Source organism: Littorina saxatilis, linkage group LG2, assembly GCF_037325665.1.
Source record: "Littorina saxatilis isolate snail1 linkage group LG2, US_GU_Lsax_2.0, whole genome shotgun sequence".
Taxonomy (NCBI): domain Eukaryota; kingdom Metazoa; phylum Mollusca; class Gastropoda; order Littorinimorpha; family Littorinidae; genus Littorina; species Littorina saxatilis.
In genome coordinates, this window is record NC_090246.1 from 60,939,781 (window position 1) to 60,959,061 (window position 19,281).

At 44.0% G+C, this 19,281-nt stretch overlaps 1 protein-coding gene across 3 annotated transcripts in view; it reads left to right on the top strand.

Annotated features, from left to right (window-relative positions):
• LOC138959428 (tektin-3-like) overlaps window positions 1-19,281 on the top strand; it is a 26,864-nt gene that overhangs the window by 5,917 nt on the left and 1,666 nt on the right. For 2 of the 3 annotated variants that reach the window (XM_070330911.1, XM_070330913.1), the window contains exons 2-7: window positions 1,487-2,220; window positions 13,754-13,824; window positions 14,878-15,021; window positions 17,362-17,584; window positions 18,095-18,249; window positions 19,222-19,281. The exon at window positions 19,222-19,281 is cut by the window's right edge and continues 1,666 nt beyond it. In XM_070330911.1, the coding sequence (XP_070187012.1) occupies window positions 1,487-2,220; window positions 13,754-13,824; window positions 14,878-15,021; window positions 17,362-17,584; window positions 18,095-18,249; window positions 19,222-19,281 (1,387 nt within the window). Of the gene's footprint in view, window positions 1-1,486; window positions 2,221-13,753; window positions 13,825-14,877; window positions 15,022-15,107; window positions 15,252-17,361; window positions 17,585-18,094; window positions 18,250-19,221 lie in introns of all 3 variants that reach the window. The other variant, XM_070330912.1, reaches the window with a different exon arrangement.

Here is a 19,281-nt window from a genome sequence, read left to right on the forward strand (position 1 = left end):
CAATAATGATTTTTCTTGTTGCATACAGGATCACAGTACTGCCCCACCCCCACCCCTTTATTTTTTTATATTTGTTATCTGACCTACAGGTTGATAGCCTGACCGATTAAACTGCAGGCCTGCCAATGTTAGTAGTATTAGTAGGCTGGAATTATGCCAGACTTGTCCTGGTAACACGGTCGCTCGGGGTTAACCATTGGTGACAGACTGACTTTACCAGTGAACCATTGCAGACAGTTGAATATAGATTACATGTATTGTGTAACTTAAAAATAGTAGAAGTAGGTGTCCGAAGTTTGTATTGAGTTATTATGCTTGTGTAAACATTCTTGCGAAGTTCTGGGAGACCGATCAGTACATTAATTTTAAGAGTGAACATGTGAACGCGCACACGCACACACAGACGACGGCAAACAGACAAACAGACAGACAGACAGAAAGAGCAACACATACATACATACATACATACACACGCACGCACGCACACATGCACACACGCACGTACACTCTCACACACACGCACGCACTCTCTCTCTCTCTCTCTCTCTCTCTCTCTCTCTCTCTCTCTCTCTCACACACACACACACACACGCACACATTTTTAACCAGCAATCTTTTCAAAACTAAATCTTTGAATTGTTTGCACTGATTTGGCAACCTAATCGAAGCGTTCAGAAACAACCATTACACCCTTCACCTGCCATCAACTGATTTTCACATTTTAGTTTTTGTATTATTTTTCAGTGCTTTTCATGTATTACATGATTTAGAATCACCGCTCTCCGTCAAACACAAGTCTATTTAATGAGTACTTGTGACAAAAGCATAACAGGCAGGACTAATCAGCCTTTAGTGTTGAGGAGAGGGGAGGGAAAAAGGAGAGGGTGGGGGTGACTAAGACAACTTCACTGATGAAATGCTGTAACTAACATCGCTCGATTTTCTTGAATACCAGATGAATACAAATCTCTTCACCCTTGCTTGCTTGTCAGTAATGTTCGCTTGTATATATCGGTATACATATTGACTTTTTTGTTGCTACACGCGGAAGACTTGGCAAATGTTCAAAGTGTTCAAACCCGCAGTGTATAAAGCGTGTTTGCGCGCCCATTGATCAATTCTGAGGTAATGTTGCTTCATTGCCGAATCGATCGGGAAGATCAATGTTGTCTGTTTCTTGTCGGATGGATCGTGATTCTTGCAAACAAAACACGGTTGGCCAACATTACGTCTGTGACTGTACAAGGACGAGGTGATCGAAAGCATTCATACAGTACACGCTCACAGGCGCGTGCACGCGCACACACAAACACACACACACAAACACACACACACGCGCGCGCGCGCGATCGCACACACACACTCAAACACCCACACACACACACACACCCGACCAATCCACGTCCTTGCTTGTGGATGGTACCCACCCCCCATGTCATTAACACCCCAATAAACCCGGGCGTCTTTTCTTGTCGTGTCTTTGCAGTAGTTCCCAACAACCCGGCCATGGAGTACCTAGGTCACACGCAGACCGCCTCCTACATGACGGGGCCCCGCATGAACGCCGGCCAGACCTACCACCTGCCGTCCATCGGCACCATGCACTCCTCCCTCAAGTCCTTCGACACCTACCCCGCCCCCTCCCCCATGAGGAGGTCCCTGACCACCCTGCCCTGGAGGCCCAGCACCTACTACCAGACGGCCAAGGTCAACCCCGGCACGGCCCTCACCCGCTCCATGCCAGACCCCATGTCGGGCAGGTCTGCTCTCAACGAGCTCGACGCTCTCAAGGTCCCCCCGGTGTTCGCCGCCGCCCGCAACGCCCTGTACACCCGCTTCACCCCCAACGACTGGGCCTCGTCCAACCAGGGCAACTACCTGGCCTCCGACAGGGTCCGCGCCGGGGCTGAGCGTCTCCGCCTGGACACGGTCCGCATGTGCCGCGAGACGGACGACAAGACCAAGCGCTCGCAGACCGACGTGGGCAAGCGCCTGGGCGAGCGCGTCGGCGACATCACCTTCTGGAAGACGGAGCTGAACCACGAGACGGACAACATGATCAGCGAGATCAACGCCCTGAACGAGGCCAAGCGCATCATGGAGAAGGCCCTGCAGGAGACGGAGAACCCGCTGCACATTTCCCAGGAGTGCCTCTACAACCGCGAGAAGCGCCAGTGCATCGACCTGGTGCACGACAACCCAGAGAGGGAGCTCATCAGGGTAAGCTGTGTGTCAGGCAGTGTTGGCCAGGTGGGATGGCTTTGTGAGTGTGCGTGTTCCTGTCTTTCTCTGGCAGTCTTGGTTATTAGCACAGGAGCTTGTGTCGATGTGCCTGGCTCTGTCCCTTCGTATGACTATTAGATCATATTGCCATCAGGTATGATCTTTGATACACAACTGTAAAAGATAGTAGTAAGCCTAGGTGATGGCAGAACTATCAGACGGTTCTTGAATGGTCATAATATTATAAAGGGGCCGACCGAGATTGGCAGTTTGACCAAAACTCCCTCCTCTAGATCTCTGTATCTCTCTGTTTGACTGTTTGTCTGTCTGTCTGTCTGTGTGTCTGTCTGAGTCTGTCTGATTGTCTGAGTCTGTCTGTCCTGTCTGTCTGTCTGTCTGTCTCTGTCTCTCTCTGTCTCTCTTTGTCTCTCTCTCTGTCTGTCTCTCTCTCTGTCTGTCTCTCTTTGTCTCTCTCTCTGTCTCTCTCTGTCTGTCTCTCTCTCTCTGTCTCTCTCTTTCTCTCTCTCTCTCTGTCTCTGTCTGTCTGTCTGTCTGTCTCTGTCTGTCTGTCTGTCTGTCTGTCTCTGTCTGTCTGTCTGTCTGTCTGTCTCTCTCTCTCTCTCTCTCTCTCTCTCTCTCTCTCTCTCTCTCTCTCTCTCTCTCTCTCTCTCTTTTGACAGTCAAATACAACCGATCTTGACGTACGGTTCGGAGGTCTGGGGACTCTCTGCTGATCAACAAATTGTTGAAAGAGTACATTTGTCTGCCATTAAAAGGTTTGTCGGTGGCCATTGGAAGTCACCAAGGCATATAGTTTACGGTGAAACAGGACGTTATCCTCTGTTTGTGGTAACGCACATAAAGTGTATGAAGTTTTGGCTTCGATTAACTCGGATGGATGGCAACAGGTACCCCAAGAAAGTGTATAATATGTTATTGTCTTTACAAAAGCAAAACAAGAGGCGAAGCCATCAAGGCCCACGTAAGAAATCGACAAACAGTAACACAAACTCAATCACTCCGTCACACATACACACACACACACACACACACACACACACACACACACACACACACACACACACACACACACACACACACACACACACACACACACACACACACACACACACAGAAAGAGCATAGGTGAAACTGTGCAAGAAAGCGAGACACTAGATCTAGATCTGTCTGTCTGCATGTAGCCTACTTACAGGGACACGACTGCCAACTAGTCTTGGCCCGCTCAAAATAATAATGACCGAGACTTTCAGTACTTCCTTCGCGTGACGTCTAACCCGCTTACGTCATAATGTGACGTCAATGTAATGTGACGTCTTCAAATGTTAGAGTTTCTACCACAGACATACACACGCACATACGCACGCACGCACGCACGCACGCACAGACAGACAAAGTTACGATCGCATAGGCTACACTTACGTGAGCCAATTACACGACATGGGCTTGTAACGTTCCAGGGCCGGACTACCGGGGGGGTTATGGGGGTTGCGCAACCCCCCCCCTAGCCTAAACATGTACCTCACTTATTTAAATTTTTTTACTATTGTTTATTTTATGCCGTTTCATGCAAGGAGCGACCATTTTCCTATCTTAGAATATGACCTACCCTTCAGCTTCAGGAGGCTTCGCCCCCTGACCCCCACAAGGGGCAGAGGAACATCCCCCTGGTCCACCACTAACAACCCCCCCCCCCCTCCTCTTTGCCTAGTCCGACCCTGCACGGTTCGTAATGTTTTGTACAAGTATGGATTTGATGAAGTGTGGGAAGCACAAGGTGTTGGTGATATTTCCACGTTTGTAAGAGAATTTCGCCAAAGACTTGTCGATTGCTTTAGACAGGATTGGCATAGTTCCCTTGAATCACACGTGTTTTATCACACGTGTGTATTCGTTATTTAAGCAGTGCTTGTGAATGAGCTTGTATCAGATAAGAAATGTTCATTTGAGGAGAATGTTAGCACGTTTCAGATTTGGTATGTCACCCTTAAATAACCACTATTTACAGTATAAACCCAATGTGAATAACGTAGACAGATTTTGCCCTTTGTGCTCAGATGATACACTTGAGACGGAAGTTCATTTTTTACTTGTTTGTCCCGCATATAATGAGATCAGAGTTGAATTAATAGCCTCAAAGTATTATCGGAACCCATCCATGTTTAGAATGTGCCAATTACTATCCTCTACAAATGGCCAAGTGGTAAGACAGTTAGCAACGTATGTCACACGCATTCCTTCTTTGCCACTACTAAAGCAAACGTGTGCAAGATTGTATGTTACACGCTTTGATGCCGAAATTAATTATTTTGATTATGCATTTATTCCTGAAAAATTTTACCTTCACATACTACCTTAAGCACTTATGTTTTCAGTATTCATTTCAAGTGATCACGAACGTAGAAAAATGGGTATCAAAGCGTTGTTACATTTTGTTGTGCATTCTGAATAGAGTGCCAACAGGCCTTGGTCAGTCAATCACGTTTTATCTGTGTAGGGGAGAGTTACTGATATCGTACCACTTAAGGACAAACAGCTCTATAACGCAACCATTTTATGCTAGGCACTTCAAATTGTCCATAAACACTCATCTCCTGTGCCTTCAACGTTCCGTATATTGTTTTCAATGAAAAAAACGCAAACTTGGTTTCAGTACGGATTTAAAAAAATCATCCAAATGGTACGAATTACAAGACCAGTTCTGTAATGCGTACCTGTCAGTCACTTATAACGTACTAGGGGTACGATATTAGTGACCTTGTGGTACAATATCAATAACTCTTGAAGCAGCGCTGAAGCCCATTCCGTTTGCAATGGCTGCCAGACATTTTTTCATGTCCTCTGATGTCCAGTTCGAGGGGGAAAGCATTTTTCTGAAACAACTTCAGGCTTCAGACTTCTTAATAAGTACTCCTAAATGGATCATTTGGCAATTAATAGGAGGTTGTGTCATCCTGCATATCGTACCAGAAGTCATTGTTATCGTACCACCGGTACTATATCAAGACTCTGGCTGGTACGATATGCGTGACTTCGGTAGGCTGGACAATAAGTAGATCTAGCCTTCTACATGTAAAGCAAAGGCCAATGTTTTGATCCAAATGCAGCCTACACTCAACAAGGTATTAATGTATAGTCAAGTTAATTTGCTCAGTGGTGTAGTCTTTGCATAGTCACACAAATTTGTCACAACGAAAATAACATCAAAATGCGAAAAAAGTGAATTTTTCGTTCTTGCTGGTGGTTTTCTCGCTAGCTGCCATGTTGACACCGGAAGAATGCTTCTTTCCTACGGGGTTCTCCCCACACTTCAGCAGGGGCTTCAGGCATTCGTCATTTCGCGGGAATGGGGGTGGTACGATATGGATAACAGGTACGCAATCAGTAACTCTCCCCTACTAAGTGTTTGACGGAAAAAGAATAACACCAACCCCGTTCTCCTGTATATAACTGAAAGCCACATTTTCTTCTTCATTCAATTTCTGTTTTCAAAAGCTTCGTCAACTTTCCACTTACACGACAAGCTCCCTTTACCAAGCTTCAATTAAGAACCCTGAATACGAAAGGTCAAAACATAACAATAGGTACTACTTTCACTATCGTCGTCTGCAACAAAAACCGAAAATGGCGAAACGCTTTGCTACGTACACAGAGGACGAAATTTCAAAGAAAAGATCGAACCTTACACCTGTGACTAGGAAAAGTTGCATAGACAGTTCCGTGCGGATCTCACCACGTATCAACGTACATCCGATGCTCAGGACCTACAGATAGGTGACGCTTTGGCGATTGAGGCTTCGTCTTCAGCTCTTAACAACACGCACGCAGACAGTCAGGCAGGTCTAATCTGCACCAGCGGTGTTGGAAGGTTTTGATTTAGAAACACTCGAATGTTACTTCGACGAGATAAACGAACCAAAAGTCAAAAGTGTGCCCCAAATTCGGAAAATATTCTTTCAAAACGGCACTGTAAAAACCATGAACATCACTGTGAGAAAATAAACAATACAAACACAACCAGTTCCCCTGTGGAACATTTCGGGTGGACTTTCCCACGACCTGACCTACAAAAATCCTACGTGTTCGTTCGCGCTTTGCATTCAGTGACTGACTATTAGGGTTTAACGTCCTCTCAGACCAACTGGTCTATATTGGGACAGGTATTGGTAATACGTTGAAGATATGGTGTGATACTTTGATTCGAACAAGCCCGCTGTGGCTGTCTTCTTCGACACACCAACATTGGGTTTGTCTCGTCAAAGTATCGAAATACGATCATGATAATCGGAGACGAGAGATGATGCATGCGTGTCTTCGTGTTTTCCAAGCCCTGAGACTTTCGCTGTGAACGTGGGATCTTTTTCGTGCGCATGTGTGCACACGGGGGTGTTCGGACACCGAAGAGAGTCTGCACAAAGTTGACTCCGAGAAATAAATCTTTCGCCGAACGTGGGGATCGAACCCACGCTGATAGCGACCAACTGGCTACAAAGCCAGCGCGCTACCAACTGAGCTACGTCCCCGCCCCTTTGCATTCAATCTGTGTTAGTGCGCGCGTGTGTTTGTGTGTTTAGCTTTCGTTGGTATGTGCTGTTTGGTTCAAAATAAGTTTATCTTTTTTCATTGAAAGATTCAGAAACGTTGGTTGATACTTTGTTGAATGCATTCAACCAGAAAAGACACGAAACGCATTGAATCTATCTTCTGCGCGCATGCGTGTGTAGGGTATGTGTAAAAGGGCAATTGTGTTTTTCAGTCTTGTTATTTCGTCCCCAAAAACTCATTTCTGTCTTTCTATGCCTATGCTGTGAGACATAATCGCTATTACGAGTTAGTCGTGTGACAGAGAGTTTTCTTGCACACTCGACCGTTGCTGTCTCACTTCGGCTACGCCGTCGTGAGACATCTACAGTCTCTTGTGCAAGAAAACTCTCTGTCACACGACCAACTCGTAAGAGCGGGTAATATAGCTATTCTGACACGTGGAGGAATTCGGGGGCTGTGATTGGATGGTCTCAACATCATCATCAAAGCATAATGCTACGGAAGTCGGCCATTTTTGCCAATATCCAAAAGCATATATATTGGCAATAACAAAGACGCATGGTTCCGGTTTACCCATCAGTGTACCACACGATGTTAACAATCGACAACAGCATACACTAAAAACTTGAAATTCTTCTCGGGAATCTTTTTCAGCTTTACAAATGTCGATAGCATACCCTTTTCTGCTAACTTCCCGATGAAACAGGACTAAACCAATTATTTTCTGTCCCTTATAAACACCACAGAATGCCCAATGTCGAACTTTCGCATTCGGCTTTTCTTATCTCGTAACTCCACACTAAATACCCCACTTCCCCTCTGAAGTATTGATGTACAACCCATGGCACTAACATTCATGTAGTCGTTTATAACTGAGGTTGAAAAATTCGCTTCATGACGAGACAAGTATGAATACCATTCACCCAAACTGAAATTTTCGCTGTCGTCTGCTCGCGTTGTACGGATTAGCTGTTCTCTTCTCCTCCCCTTGTTGCATCCTAGTTCTTCAGTTGTTTCTAGTTTTCCGTTGATGTTGTGTTTTGGTCTTCTTCATAAGTAGTCTTGTTCAAAATTAAAAGAACTCAAACTTCTTTTTGTTGTATACGAATGAACTAATAAAAAGCTGTTTAACAGCTGCTGGGTTGTCAAATCGAGGTTTTTTTCCAAAGTCAGTGTGGCGCCTCGCAAAAACTAATGTGCATAAGAAACGGCGTCTGCTATCAAAACCTGAGATCAACGCATCGACGCAAAAACTGTCATTTTGTAAGTTTGGAACAACAAATCAAGGTCAGAACAGCTCCCGGAATCAGTTCGAGTCCCAACAAGTCTCAATACTTTCAAAAAACACCTCTCATTACATTCAGATGTCAAATTACGAAAAGTCACAGTGATGGAAGACTTCGTTCTGATTATTTTCATATTGATCATATCTGTCCATAAAGCATCAGTGTTTCATTACGCAAGAATGTATACATGTATAGCCTACAACGTGTACATTATAGTCCTGTGAATAGTTTTTCTGACTTTTTATTTTATTTTATTTTTACTGTCATGCTTATCTTTTGTAATTGTTTTACGTTTGTATATATGTATTTAAGATTAGAATAGTCCCTCTCTGGGCGAGGGCTGGTTGAAAAGAAGCTCGTTTATATTGCTTATGCCACAACCCTCGTAAAATAAAAAATTGATTTGATTTGATTTGATCTCTCTCTCTCTACTTTTCCTTCCACGAACACAAGCTGGGGGAGGGAAAGGAAGGGGGAGGTAGGAAAAGGTGGATAGAATTGCGAGGAATTAAGTGACAAAGCGTAAACTGGGGTCACACATCGCCGACACGGTAACAATTAAATAAACCAGTTTGACACGTTTAGCTCTGGTATTATTACACGCTTTTTAACATTCACCAGTTGAGCACCGACAAAATCGACCTTCCGAACACCACTGCTTGCAAAGGTAAAGCACAAAAGCAAACAGTGCCCCCTTCACTGCTTGAGTGGCATTCGCGTTGTGTTGGCGCTGTGGCAGTGTGCAGACTATTATGCAAGCGTGTGCATTGATCCGATCAGATTTGCGCCAGTTGACTGAACCGTCAGAAGGGTTTTCCTTTTTCAGGAAATTAACTTTACGTGTTGATGGTGTATGCAGGAAACAATTACACGACCAGTTTGCTTTTTTTTCTGCTTTTTTTTTTTTTTGATTGAGAAAATGTTGGTCGTAAGATTATTTCTCAGGAAAGAAGTCTTGTTTTGCGTGTTTAGATTATTTAAATCACGTTTGATTGATAACGTCTGTGAAGCACTGGCACTGCCTCTTGACTGAGGATGATAGCCTTCTGGATTGTATATTTGCCATCGAGTATTCATCTTAAAACTACCACTTGGCCAGTCTGTTGATTTTTGGTATGTGCTCATGTGGAAGGATACTCTTAATCGTATTTAATCAATGTACAAGATCGATTACACGGGAAGGAAGGAATCTTTTACAAATTGTAAAATTTGTATACATGTTATATCAGTCAATACTTTCCCGTTGTTCTGTTCTGATTGAACTGTTAGTTAATATTGTTTGGTCAACAACAAAAAGAAGTAACGTTACCTTGTCCATACCCCCCTCCCCCCAACTCAATCCCGCCCGCCGCCGTTGCTTGTACAACTCAAGCCTACGCGTTGAAATCGAGTACGTTAATACGTTGATTGCATTTTCCGCAACATGGTGACTCGGTGAGCTGTGAACCACAGACTTCTGACCTTTCAGGATATAGAGCAAGTGGAAACTTAAAAGCCTTGCAGATCATTGATCATGTCGGCACTTTTGCTGCTTGGTTACACTGAAATTGCGCCGAGTGGAAGGTTTTGATGCGACACATACTCACTCCACCCCCCACCCCCCTCCTCCACCACCAACCCCAACCGCCCACCCCAAACACTCACCACCACTCCCCCCCCACCCCTCTCCCCCCTTCCAAATAGAGTTCCAGCTATTTGTGCATTAAACATGCAAACATGCAGTTAGCATTAACAATTATTGTTCACCTTTATTTTTTCATAAACCTTAGTAGAGAGTTTCATGGCTGATATCTCGAGTTGTGGTGACGTTTTTTCGTAAGGTCGTTTTGTGAAGTAACGACTAACGGTACCGCACAAATGCATCACTCCCAGTCGGTATAATTTTCATTTTCCCTGCTTTGTAAAGAAACAAGCATTTAAAAGGCTACCTTTGAACGCCTTTGTATCGGTAATCACCTCACCTCATGACCCCTACTTCTGATGCCGCGAAAGCAGTTTAACCGGTCCTTTCAATGCTTTCTTTGGCTGTTTCTTTATAATGGTGCGTTCATGACTTGCTCTTTATAGCCCCCAAAAGACCGACGTAGACAGCAGCCATGAAGACAAATCAAATACCTTTGTGATCTGTATAGACTTACCGCTTGATCACAAGTCGATAAAATGGTATACTGTACTGACTAAAGCAAGACAACAAAGCGCTGAGTTCTGTACAAGGATCTGCATGAAAGGAGGTGATCGTTCTGGCTTAAATGCTAGATAATTGCTTTGGGGTCCGGGTTCGGTGCGATTCGATCTCCGCCATGTATCAGTGGGAAATCTTTTGTGATTAATGGAGTTTAGCGGTTACTTGGTGAATGCGTCTGGTTGTCTGGCAGATTATTATCCTTGGGTGTGTGGTGGGATATCCCCGCCCCATTCTGGCGTTCGTAATTCAGTGGCTAATAACCCGCCCCCCCCCCCCTCCCTCCCTCCTCCAGCTTCATGAACACTCCGAAAATACTAGTCCGGAAGCTGTTCGCAGTCAGAAATGTTGTTCTTGTAAAAAAGGCATTACAATCTTGATTCAGTGTCTAACAGAGAACGGTAGCGCCTGGAACAAGACTTGAGTGAAAAGAATGTAGGGGGAGGAATCGCATGTAACTGATCGGCAGTAGCCTAAATACAACTTGCTATATTAATCTGTAAATTGATCTGTGGAAAAAGTTAACAGACTCAGCCAATCAATCATCGATCTACCAGCCAAGCAACTAACCAGCTATTTGACCAACTATTCAATCAATAGATCAATCAATCAATCAGTCGATTAATCAAATCAATCAGTCGATTAAAGGCACAGTAAGCCTCACGTAAACCATCACAGAGCTCCCTGAGCGCCTACATAGGCTTACAGTACAACCATACTTCCATTTGAACGCTCACCGAACGGGAACATCCTGACTGCTTTCTGTCGAGCGTGAGAAAATGTTCAAAGAATTTATTTTCGTTTACTTGGTCCTCTACAACAATGGCGCCTCGTTTTGGTGCTGGACGGCTGTTATGATACCGGAAATCACGCCCGGACAGTAAGCCTCCCGTAAACCATCACAGATACTGTCAGGCTTTTACACACAGTACAAACACCCTTCCATTTGAACGCTCACCAAACGGGAACATCCTAGGTGCCCTACGTAAAGAGCGAGCAATTTTTAAAGAATTAATTTTGCAGATTGTCTCGAACACTTTTTGGACCCATCCTGAACTCAGGTCAAACATGAGTTACTTCCCTTCGGGTCTCATTCTATCGATGTAAACTGGCGATAGCCGTGAATCGATGATTATGAAAATGTTTTTGGACCGTGGTGCGTTTTTGCGCTAGACCTAATTTTTAAAATCTAAATAATAAATTGACAGCTTGTTACACAAACATTCTTTAATCATAAAAGAATTCTTTTTTCATCAAGACAAGATCAGTACAATTCGAAGTTGTGAAAATTTGAAAAAAGAAAAGCCCGGAAGCAGGGTCACGCAAGGGTCGTAGCAGACGACGGTTTATGCATATCGCCGTTCCTCTCAACAGTCAAAAGCCATCGTTAGAGTTCTTGTGAACCACAGCCGTTTGTTTTGTGCATAAAAACGTGCTATTGTAAATAAGCTCACATCGAGTTGCATTCAAATGACTAACTGACGACTACATTGTGAAAAAGGGAAACTGGATCACACGGGTTCACGATGGCTCAGGGGTAAGATAAACCACGCAAAAATAAATTCTTTGAAAATTGTTCGCTCTTTACGGAGGGCACCTAGGATGTTTTCAATCGGTGAGTGTTAAAATGAAAGGGTGTTTGTACTGTGTGTAAAAGCCTGACCGTATCTGTGATGGTTTACGGGAGGCTTACTGTGCCTTTAATCAATCAATCAATTGTTCAATCCACAAAAAAGCCAACCAACCAAACAAAGAACCAACCAATCAATCAAGCATGCAAGCAAGCAAGCATATCGACCAGCAACAAAAAAAGCTAATAATTCACTACAAAAGCTCGCGAGAGAAAACCGGTGTTATTCCAAGCACCTGTCACTTCCTATAAACACAGAAACACACATGCAGACAGACGCCGTCGCCCGGAGTTACCAATACCCCCCACACCACTAACAAATCAGTCAAACCTGCCAGAGACTCAGTCAATTGTACCCCCTTTCTTGTCCCTGTGCAAATAGCTGATATTCACAGAGGGGGTAGATTAATTGCCTTTCTGACAGAAAGTTTGTTGTGTGCACACACCCTCTCCTTTTCTTTTTGAGGACTGTAGTGGAGATCGGTATTGGTATGATTTGGTGACCCAGCCTTTTCTTACCTGGCATTTCTTCTACCTTGGCTATTGAGATGGTTCTTTTCCTGTCTGGGGTGTTTGTTTGTTCGTTTGGTTTTTGTTTGTTCGTTTGGTTTTTGTTTGTTCGTCGTTTTGATTTATTGTTTGCTGGACAGTACACCTGTTGTAAATCCTCTTTGATGCGTTAATTTTGGCCATTAAGTTACAAAACTGGAAAACCCTTTTGAAGCTTATTGTCTCACCGACATTTCAAGCCATGACCACCAGTTATCAAAAGACCTTATGGTTCCATCGCTTTGCATCATATTTTATAAAAGTAGAAAGAAAATCACTCTAACCCTTTCATGTCCGCCTTTGCCACTGTCCTAACGTTGAACGTTTTGAAGTGACTAAGTGACAGCAATTTAAAAAGGACAGCAGAGACTACGACGGAAACAAATACAAATAACACTTTGCATTTAAACGTATCTAGAAGCGCAGCCGTTCTTTATACATGCATTCAGTCTTGCGTGATTGAGCCCACTATGTTTCATCGTTCGATCCAAAACAAAACAAAGCACACACACTCACACACAAAAAAAACACACAACGGTGACACTGCGCCATTGAAAACACATACATTATTGCGTGCTCTGTCTCGCTTCAGTGACACACATTCTCATGCAACAAAACCACCGTAGACTGTGTCGGTGCTAGCATAACAGAACCAGTTCAATACAACCATGGTCTCATGTGAAATCTATGCGTGACTCGCGTGCGCCGACCGGCTTGTGCTGGGCATTTGATGCTGGAGCCACGCATGGGGCGTTCTTTCGATTTGTAGTCATGGGGGGCGGTGGGTGTTACGGGCTTTTTCTGTTGTTGGCTGTTTCAGTCGACGAGATTTATTGGCTGCATTGTTGCGGGCAAAAAAGGCGGAACAAAAGAATGTTGTTTACCGTCCCCAGAGATAGGTAGGCGTTGCGTATTACGCTGCTGTCGATACAAATAAGTGCGCTTAGGTTTTCTTTCCTTTTCTCTCTCCATCTCCGAAGAAACATGACATTTTCTGTAAAGAGGAACCCCCGTCTTAAAAAAAAAAAAGAGCCAGTCTTACTACTACAGTGGGTGTAACTTTATTACGAAGAAAAACCCCTGAGAAAACGGGGTCTTAAAAGGGAACGAGTCTTAAATCGGGGTAACCGTAAGAAGGGGCTGGGCTTATACAGTATTGACAAGTGAGCAGGTATAGCCTACATATTGTGCTTCTCACAAGTTTACCGAGACAGATAATGGGCATGCATTTACACTTATAGTAATACAAGAACATATTGACACGGTGTGAGTTGCTTTGTTTAGTTTGTGAATAACAGAAATGTTTGTTTGTCTTTACAGGAAGTAGATGTAATCAAGAGATGCCAGGAGCGCATGCGCAACACCATCGAGAAGGCTAGTGTTCAACTCGGGTATGTACAAACTACCGTTTTGTGTGTGTCGAAAATCAAAACCCATTTGAATATTAAACTGAAACATGTATCAATGAGCAAGTTTAAATGATTGAATATTTTCAGCAAAAAATGTTTTAAAACATTTGTGAAACGTAATTTGCTTGAACTATTATGCAATAAATATCTGTTCTACCAGATTGTTTATCGAGGTCATGTTTGCCTAAACAATCATTTAACAGGGAAATGTTTGCGTTATAATTGCACAGCCATTTTTCTCAAGGTTCCAACTGTGACAAATTTCAACAAGAAAATATGTCCACCAAGACATTAATCTGCAGCAAATAATGTGGCACATGGTCTTTTTACTCCCTTTTTGGCCGCATTTCCAGCTGTGTGTGTGCGTGTGTGTGTATTTGTGTGTGTGTGTGTGTGTGTGTGTGTATACGTACGTGCGTGTATGTGTGTGTATTTGTGTGTAAGGACTTGTCTGCTAATGTGTCTTGGATAGTTAATGAAGTCATTTGTGTTTGTTTTTCTTTGTTCCCCCAACAATTCTACGTTTTGCCTGTTTCGTCACGACCCTTGAACCCTTATTTCTACAATCCCCCTTGATGAATGTCCCCAAAACTTGAACTATTCCGCTACATCTTCCTAATGCTGTCGATGCAACGTTTCCAATTTTGTTTATTTCACAATTCCGAACTCGTTAATTCTGAACGTCTAAATTCATGCATTTCCACGTCCCAAATGTCAAATTACATATATAACACTTGTTCGATGCCGTTCACTTCCCATCCTAAAAATGTTCCAAATCAAATGTCTGTTTTGTCTGTTTACGCTGTTTTGATCTCCCCTTCCCAAATGTGTCTCCACACCGTCCTTTACGTACCTGAAATCTTAACCCTCCTCCAACTTTCTTTCCCACGCATCACCACAACTTTCTTTCCCACACTTCTTCTCTTACCATCCTTGACCCCACACTCTCCTGCACCTTGTCCATTGATCCTACCCCCCCCCCCCCCAAACAAAAACAAAAAAAAACACCACCCAACCCACCCCATACCCCTGCAGGTTAGACAGGGCGGCCCAACACGAGCTGGAGACTGACCACCGAGACAAGCAGATCGCCGAGTCCCTGGACACGACCTGTCACGGCGTCAGGAACGTCTCACGGGGCATGAACTTCCACAATGGCGTTCACAGAATAGACAACACGTAAGTGAGAGACAGCGGTTAGAAAATACAGCGTGTTATAGCTGGTTGATCTAGATGTGCTTGAATTTTGTCCTGGATGCTGTTAGTCTGGACCGCGCTGCCCAGCACGAGCTCGAGAAGGATTCCACTGACAAGTTCTCCGCCCAGAACCTGGACGAGAACTGCCACGGTTTGCGCAACGCTTCTCGCGGCATTGCCTACCACAATGGCGTCAACCGCATTGACAACACGTGAGAGAAGGAGCACTGTTGTACTGCCGCTGCAACTGCTGTTGTTGCTTTTGTGGTGGCAGCCGCGGCGCGTGTGTTCTCTGCTGCATGGCTTTAATTCTTCCTCACCCTTGATGTTGTTTTCCTTTTTTTTCTCCGCTTGTTGATTGTTGTTGTTGACGTGTTTTTCTCTCACAGGGTGTTTTTGGTTTCACCACTTGTGTGCAGTGTGACGATTTTTCCCACTTTGGATTGGAGCACCCGGGTTTTTTTTTACGTTTCCCGGGTTTTATTTCTTTGCTTGCCGTGCCATTCTTCTTTCTATCCTATTTTACATTCACCAGTTTACGTAGAAGAAATGCGTGACGATTTGACTCTTTTGGAGGCTTTTCGGAGTAGTAGGGTATTGGCTTGATCTTGAAATCTTGACAGTTAAACTGTTTTTATATAACAGTAATTTTCTCGCCAAAGCGTTGAGAAGGATGAATTTCAATAGTGTGGGGTTCATGTCCTTTTTTTTGCCCTTGCTTTTTTGCCCTTGACAACGACAGACGTACTTTCTCTCAGCCATTCCACATGCACAATGCTTTGAATCCACGCATGCATGACCCTCGCACTGCTTTGCATACAAAGGCACTTTGTCTAAACTCTGACCAATGGTATGTTCGTAACACTGAATCCTTTGTGGAAACACGTAACTTATCGAAGGTTACCATTTTAAAGCAATATATTATGGTTACAGGTATCGACATGTAAACGCGACAAGTTGAGCTATTTTTCGACTCCAGAAAAGAAACTGAAGTTGGCTTGTCGAATCGGAATTGTTAAGAACGTTGCTAAACCTTCAATTGGTACGGTAACAGGTATTTCAGAAGCGGGATAAAACTGACTAAGATCCTGGATAGTAAAGCAATTCTCATCATCGGTCTTGCAAAGTAAACACATATACAGAGGTATACACGAAGCTAGCAGAACATGTAGCTATAAGTCAGCACAGAGCCAAGGGTTTGTCTACTTACAACTTTTCAAAAGTGAACAGTTCAGCTGGTCATAACTTGTGGTTGGAGAGAATCATAAGGGTCCACACGTCAGGAAAGCGTGACTCATAACAGCAGCACATTTGTAACGCGAAAGCTAGTGGTGAGTGGTTTATTGTTTGTGTGACTAGGGTTTATTACCAGCGAGTGACTTAAATCTTCCATTGCAGTATCATGTTACATGGGTTTTTCTCTAGCTTCAAACAATAACAACAATACAAATATACAGTATGTGCATCACGATATTAATCTCCTTTTCTGTTCGGTTATAACTATTCGATTTTCGTCAAACTTAACACAAAACGACCGCATTTCTCGGCCAATAAAACCCTTTTTTCTCTTTGTAAAGTGTTATTTTCGGGATCCGCCTTTTTAAAATTTCTTTCTTGTTCGTGTTTCATTTGATCCAATTTGACCCCTGTTTTTGCTTACAGTGTGATTCACTATAACAATTTCAATTTGCCGTAACTGACTTTACCATTTTAAGCTATTCACTCTCACAGCATTATTATGCACACCGTATGAAAGCGAGCGCACAACTAGTGCCTTGCGCAGCTATTACTTTTCATGGTAATCATCCCTGCGTGCAATATTCTCACATGCGTGCAATCATTTTATCTCTGAAAATGTGTTTTATTTATAATGCATGAACCTGCGAGGACTGTAACTACCAAAATGCGTATGCTTGGTAGATATGTCTCAAATGGAATATGATTCTCTCTCTCTCTCTCTCTCTCTCTCTCTCTCTCTCTCTCTCTCTCTCTCTCTCTCTCTCTCTCTCTCTCTCTCTCTCTCTCTCTGAGACACCCACACACGCGCGCACGCACGCACGCACGCACACACATACAAACTCAGATTTCTCATTTGTCAAAGATAGCGAAAGTCCTAAAGTCGGCGACAACAATTCTTGTCTGAAATCTATCATCATACACTATCAAGAAGTTGATCAACCCAACATCTCCGAAATCGAAGCTGTAATTGTCTAACGTTTATCCTGATCCATGTATAGTTTATAGACACTCATTGTCTCAAAAACCGAGACTACTTGAAAACCAAACTCCCGCACAACGTTAACTGGCGAGATGTGCATGCAGGGTGTCCGTCCCCGAGACCTGGGCCCGCTTCAGCAACGACAACGTGCAGCGGTCCCAGAGCGAGCGTGCTGCCTCCAAGCAGATGCGCAACGAGCTCGAGAGCGTGCTGAACGCCTGCGCCAACGAGATGTGGAACCAGTGGAACGCCGTCAACGTCAACCTCAACAACCGCGTCCAGGAGTCCACAGACGCCAGGAACAGGTTGCAGACTCACCTGTCCAAGGTAAGGAGAGGGCCGGGAAAGGGGGTATGGACTTATTGATGCATTTGCAGAGAAGGTATAACTGTCTGTTGTCTCGTCAGATCCATGAGGTAACCGGTTAGCGGTGGGCTGCAGAAACACCTGTTCAATGAAACGCAAGAGAGAAAGGAAGTTATTATGAAGTCAAATGACTGAATTATTTGCTGAGAATGTCAGCGTCGGTGGCTCTGTACCAGACTGGCTGCATGGTTGATCTGTAAGGCACACACGATTGAGGGGGCCGGGGGAGGGATGGGGGAGGGGGCAAAGCGTCGACAATGACTACGACAACAACTGCGACAACAACGACAATGATGCCACTGGCGTTATAGACAGTTAGCAAGGTAAACTAAATGCAGTGTGGATCGTGCGAAAAAAATATCGAGCAATTAATGCGAGGACTGATCGACATCCCCCCCCCCTCCTCCTCCTCCCGCAGAAGAGGGGCCGTAGTGCTCTAGCAAATATTGCGTTTGTGTGTGTGTTCCACAGGTGCTGCAGGAGATCTTCGACATGGAGAAGAACATCGAGCTGCTGAAGAAGTCGATCCAGGACAAGATCGCCCCCATGCAGGTGGCCCACACCCGCCTGGACATCCGCACACGCCGACCCAACGTCGAGCTCTGCCGCGACCCCGTACAGCACAGGTAAGTGGGGATACACATCGGCATAGAAAACTCAATGGAATCTTTATATTATTATGGGAAGAGTCGATATTAGGGCTCGGATCCAACTCTTTTAAAGTTGGCATGGCTGCATAGTAACTGATCGATTTACGCCTTTGCGATGTTGAGGGAGTAATAGAAGAAGAACGAATAATAAAAAGGGGTTGGTAAGTCAGTGTGATTGAGAGAGAGAGAGAGAGAGAGAGAGAGAGAGAGAGAGAGAGAGAGAGAGAGAGAGAGAGAGAGAGAGATAGAGAGAGAGAGAGAGAGAGAGAGGAGAGAGAGAGAGGACTGATTTGAACTGATAGATATGACGACCAGGACGGAAGACACCGGCAAAGAACTTTAACTCATTCCGGATTGGTTCTGATAATTATAACTCCTAACGCGATTACGTCATCCAGCAACCAGTTTTTACTTCAATCAGCCAGACATTTACAACTCCTCCATTATATTTCTAACTTTGAAATTCATAAAAGTCCAAACAAAGAGGCACTGTCAAAACATGTGATTTGGTTTAAGCGTGTTTTTATTAATTTCTTGTATACGCGTTATAAACAGTAACAACATTAAGAACGTTAACAAGCAGACTGCTTATGGACACGTTCTAAAACTGATAATCAATACACATTCTGATAACAAGACATGGCGAACAAGTGATAACTTCAACCCTTTTCTTTCAAAATATTTCATAATATTTTATACAAATAAAGAGAGAGAGAGATTTCGTTTGCAAAGTTTTCGTTTGCAAAGTTTTCGCTAGCAAGCCTCGGGCCAGATTTGTAGGAAAAATGGGGCGGCTGCCGTCGAGAATTGGGTGAAGAACAGTGGTAAAGGAACAGACGGTACATATATTTGTTTGAGTTTTAACTTGATGCAACTCCATCTTTACTTCATCTATCAAATACAATGTAGCTGACTCACACCCTCGGTTGTCTTGTTATTGCTGTGCAGGCTGGTTGAGGAGGTTGGTGAGATCACCGACACCGTGGAGGCCCTGCAGGCCAAGCTCCG